At 38.0% G+C, this 5,449-nt stretch overlaps 1 protein-coding gene across 1 annotated transcript in view; it reads right to left on the bottom strand.

Annotated features, from left to right (window-relative positions):
- Positions 1-1,872: 1,872 nt before the first annotated feature.
- The window catches only part of Gtf2a2 (general transcription factor IIA subunit 2), a 9,894-nt gene continuing 6,317 nt past the window's right edge, over positions 1,873-5,449 (bottom strand). Inside the window, exons 4-5 of the mRNA XM_029543587.1 lie at positions 3,568-3,613; positions 1,873-1,880 (exon numbers count right to left, since the gene is read on the bottom strand). Coding sequence (XP_029399447.1) covers positions 1,873-1,880; positions 3,568-3,613 — 54 coding nt within the window. The remainder of the gene's footprint in view (positions 1,881-3,567; positions 3,614-5,449) is intronic.

Raw genomic sequence — 5,449 nt, 5'->3', positions numbered from 1 at the left:
TTTAAAATGTATGATCACTGATAAGGACCAGGTCAAAAATAAGTGACAAGACACACAAGATTGCTGTTTGGAGCAGGGCCTTGGTTCTGCTATACTAATTATCTAAAATTCACCTCACCCCCCCTGGCTCCAGCTGCTTATACTGACAATTATCTTTGAATATGTTCTTTGAAAAGAAAGTGTGTGAGACTTTCATAGTAAAATTCCATCCACATTCAGGTCTGCCTTTAGTATATTCAATATCAGATAAAATTACAGTTGACAAGGTGAACAGAATTTTATTGAAGGACAACTTTTCCAAGCCCCTCTTCGGTTTATCTGGTATTTTTGACAATTCCCTGCTAACCAGCTGCATCAAATATTACTCACAACAAGTTTTAAAACGAGTTTATTAAAGAATATTCTTATGAAGGCAACCACTTTTGATTTGTCATTAAAAAAAAGTTACATTTCTTTATGCTGTGTACTAAATGTCATTTAAGAGTACAGAGTCACATGCTTCTCTCTGTGGGACCCTTGGGTAGTATATATAGCACAGTGTTGTCATTTCTGCACCGTGAGAATAAATAAAAAAAAGTCTCTTCCATGTTTTTCTTCAAAAAGCGATGAAAATAACAGAAGGCGGCATAAAAAAGCCGTGATTCTCTACTCATTCCGTAGTATTGGAGCCAGTATCTAGAAACAGGAAAGAGATCAATTCAAGGAGCGAGTCCTAAACATCAGTACTTTAGGAACAACTAGGAAAAGGGCCTGAAGTGTTAGAAGGAGGAGGCAGGTGGACAGGGGCACTCTGGAAGGCCCTGCCAAGGTCAACAACTTCCTTCCCAAGGCAGAGATAAGATACAGCCTAAACCTCAAAGTGTTTGCTGTGGGCTAACAATCAACTTTTCCAGGCTACACCCTGCTTGGAAATTACAGAAACCTCTGGCTCTGGCTATTGCTGCCCTTTCCTCTGCTACTTTAGTAATTTACCTACTTTACCAATTTTTACAATGGAATTTTAATGAACTGAACTTAATTTTTGAAGGCCAAATTGTATTTTATCCATGTCTATGATTTCATCTTTTCCTGTGGATATAGAAAGAAATGGAATCCACCACAACCATTTCTTAAGCATTTAAATCTTGGTTGAGGATTAATTACAATGGTTTCCTTTAAATGAAGGCAGCTCTCCAGTGAGGACATAACTGAAGCTGACATGGGTAATTTGCTACTTCTTATTGTCTGAGGTTGCAATAGTCTTGTTTGTATCTTTAAACAAGAACAGCACCAAAGAGCCACCAAGCAGAAGCTCCTGGAAGCTAACAAATCTATCCACAGCAGACTCACTCTGCGGTTATTAAGGTTGCTCAGAGGCTTTTGTTGTTTGGTTCAAATGACAGAATCTGACCCTCTACCATGCACATCTTTCCCGCTCAGTACAGTAGCCACCGGTTAGCAACACGTAGCTGTTTAAAATTTAAATTAATTAGAATTAGTTAATGAAATAGGATGAAAGTGTTTAGTTGCCCTCCCTACATTTTAAGTGTTCGAGGCCCTGTGACTACCAAGGACTGCAGACAGACAGAACATTTCCACCATTACAGCAATTCTCCTCAACAGTACTGGTGCTCATCCTGCTCCTCTCCCCAGGGCTAAGGAGTGAACCTAACACCTCTGTCAATGTGCTATCTCCAGCCCTCTCTTTACTCTGTCAGACAGGATTCCTTTTAAGTTGCTCAGGCTGGCCTTGAGCTCACTCTACAACTTAGGAAAACCTTGAAGATGTTATTTCCATTTCAGCTTCCCAAATAAAGCAAATTACAGTTCTGTGCCATCTGGCCCATTTACATCAATTCATTTATTACACTAATTCTATGATCTAATAAACACTTAAAAGCCTAAGGGTTAAAAGGATGTTATTAGCTTAAATTACAAGAGAAAATGTATGAAAATATAAATTATTTCAAATATAGAAATGTTATCTTATAGTGCAGGAAACAGTATTACCTTTGTAGAAATGGAAAATAAAAAAGGTGATCTATCTAAATGTACATTGTTCCTAACAAAAATAAAAGATCATAAGTAAGTATATGCTGGTCACACAAAGAAGTCTCTAGGGCTACGACTGCTTAGGAGCCCTAGCTAGATTTCTGATGACTAAGTCAGTATAGTGATGCTAATTTCCTAGACTTTTTGTCTAGGAAGAACTTTTTAAAAAGGCCTGAACAGATGTGGTAGCACATCTTTCCACATCCCAGCATTTTGGAGGCAGAGACAGGCAGATATCTGAGTTCCAGGCCAGCCTGGTCTACAGAGTAAGTTCCTGGACAGCCAGGACTACATTGAGGAACTCAGTCTTGAAAAATCAAAATCAATCAATAAAAAAGGCTGAAAATTGTATGTAGCTATCAGAAATTAGATTAAAAAGAATAATCTATGTAAAAAAAAATGTATGTGTAAACAAACAATCTCTGTGTACAGATGTGTTACTATAAAAATACATTCCTAATACTTGAAAATTGTTTTACTTGTGAAGGTGAACACTTATCTGTAGAGGTGGGTCATAAATGGAACTTTTCTGTATTCTCTACATCTCTTCAGATGTAGATATTTCTTTAAAAATCTAAACTATAGCTAGGCAGGGTGGCACACGCCTTTAATCCTAGCACTTAGGAAGCAGAGGCAGGAGAATCTCTAAGTCTGAAGACAGCCTGGTTTACATGGTGAGTTCCAGGCCAATCAGGGCTACAGAAATCCTGTCTCAAAAACCAAAACCAAACCAAACAAAATCCACAAGAAATGGGGACATTACTTTCTATATTTTTCTTTGCCTTCCCTCTTATACCTCCCTCCTTGTAGTGTGACAGTCTTTTATACTCCAGGGACTGGTTCTTTAAAAACAAGCTGCTTGAATTATAAATTAAATACACAATAAAACATGGGGTGGGGCATGACTAAGTATTAGAGCACAAATACAGCAAGTACAAGGCCTTTGGTTCTATCTAACAATACACACAAGGAGATAAGCAGTTGTGGAGCACTAAGCAGAGGTGTGCCACTCTAACAATGCAAGGACCTGAAAAAAACTCAAGGTCTGATATGGAAAACTCTCCTGCATAAAATGTGCAAATCAGAGGAATGAGCATCTCCCATTATAACTGCCAGATTCATGATTAGTATAAATCAGCTTTAAAATAATTAATGTCTTATATATAAAGTGTAGGGTTAACAAGCAACACAGAAAATTTAAGATAAATGGTAAAAACTGTATTATTCCTTAAAGAGAAAGGTGGCAGTGAGAAGCCTAATGACTGCTTCAAATAAGCAACTCAACAGAAGTTTAGGAAATAGCTTATGTTCTTTGCACATGAATTTAATCTGTGTTAAGTGTCTATGTGTCACCTGAGCGGACAGATGAAAGGTCAGTTAACAGGACAGTCGCAGAGTCCTGAAGCTAGGTTTTTAATCTGAAGTGTGATCTCCTGGCCACTTTCCCTTAAGGTTTTCAGACAGATCAAGATAAGAAAGAGAAGAAAAAGGTACTTGGACAAGTTCTGCTTTCACAGTAATTAGGTGAGCACTTACTTTTACCATCACAGGCTACAATTTTCACTTTATCCACTTTAATAAGTTCTGTCACCTCTCTGAATTCAACATCATTCAATACAAAAGTCCAAACATTATCGCAGAATCTGTATGTATTTAGAGAGCCCTTTAAAACAAAACATTGAGAAATGCCATGAGATGCCATTGTTTCCCCTCATGCTTTATTTCAAAGCAACTCAAGAATGCTCAGCTACCAAGTATATATAGCTACTAAAAGCAGTGTGCTTAGTGCTTAACTTAATTTATTTAATTACTTAATTTCATCTACTTAAAACCAAGCAAGAGAAAACCTGGGTAAGTCAGCTCAGGGAAGAGTTTAAAAACATTTTAGCTAGCCAACTATTTTTAGTACTCTAAAACAATGTACAAATTACTTACCTGAGATGAAAAGGTGTATGAAAGCTTGGATTTGTGTGTCTACTGCCCTCTTGTGGATAAATTATGAAAATTTCATTTGCGTTCTCTCTTCTGAGAAAGGATCTCTACATAGCCCTGGCTAACCTGGAACTATGTAGAGAACTCTCTATTGTCCTGTAACTGTCTACTTCTTTCTCTCAAGTGTTAGGATTAAAGGTATACATCATTACATTCTGCCCATTTAATTATATACATACATACACACACATATGCACGCATCTATGTGTTTGGTGCATGCTTACCTGAGTTTATATGTACTACATTTGTACAGATGCCTCTAACATCCAGGGGAGGGACTCTAATCCCCTGGAACTGGAGTCACAGGTAGTTGTGACCACCTGACATAGGTGCTGGGAATCAAACCCAGATTTTCTGCAAGAGCAATAAGTGTTCTTAGCTACTAAACTTTCTCTACAGCCCTCACTTTTGACTTGTTTTTTTTTTTTTTTTTTTTTTTTGGTTTGGTTTTTTGAGACAGGGTTTGTCTGTGGATCCCTAGCTGCCCTGGAACTCACTCTGTAGACCAGGCTGGCCTTGAACTCAGAAATCTGCCTGCTTCTGCCTATCAAGTGCTGGGATTAAAGGCATGCACCACTGCCCAGCGACTTTTTGTTTTTTTGAGATAGAGTTTTACTATGTAGTTTCGACTGTCCTGGAATTCAGTATACAGACCAGACTGGCTTCCAACTCAAAGAGATCTGCTTCCAGAGTGCTAGAATTAAACACATGTACCTGGCTCCATTTAATATTTAAGATTCCATATTTCATTGCATGTTCATTTTCTAAACTTATATAAAAGCAGAGATTTTTTTTCTTTAAGCCAAATCCTATTACTGCCTCAGAAGCATCACTGACGCCTATTCTTTAAGTCTACTTCTAAATCAGCTTTTTACTGTGACTCTACGTGGTGTCACTTTAGCTAAAAACTAGAAAATTTCTCTCCATTTTACCATATCCATAGCTGTCAAGTTCTGTTAGATGTGCCTTTTAAAGTCTCTCCATTTCTAGCCATCCACTTGTCAAATTTTATACTATTAGAGACATGACCCGCCCCCTTCTTTGAGCCCTGCCTATCCAAGAACTCTGGTCTATAGACCAGGCTGGCCGCAGAGGCAGAGAGGCAGAAACCCAACTGCCTCTGCCTCCCCAGATTAGAGGTCTGTGCATTTATGCCTGGCTGATATCTTTTTGACTATTTATGTGTGTAGCTTGTAAGTATGTAAAACTGATGACATTTGTACATAACATAAACACATATTTTAATCCCTTGAGTAAAATATAAGTCAAAAAGAGACGTTATCTAGTTTACCTTTGCATTTTCAGTACCTAAAACAACCTAATATGCACTTAAATGCTTAAAAAAAAATACATTCCAGCCGGGCGTGGTGGCGCACGCCCTTAATCCCAGCACTTGGGAGACAGAGGCAGGTGGATTTCTGAGTTC

This window comes from Mus pahari, chromosome 10, assembly GCF_900095145.1.
Source record: "Mus pahari chromosome 10, PAHARI_EIJ_v1.1, whole genome shotgun sequence".
NCBI classification, from domain to species: domain Eukaryota; kingdom Metazoa; phylum Chordata; class Mammalia; order Rodentia; family Muridae; genus Mus; species Mus pahari.
Note: the sequence above shows the minus strand (reverse complement) of the source record. Positions and strands in the feature narration are given on the sequence as shown.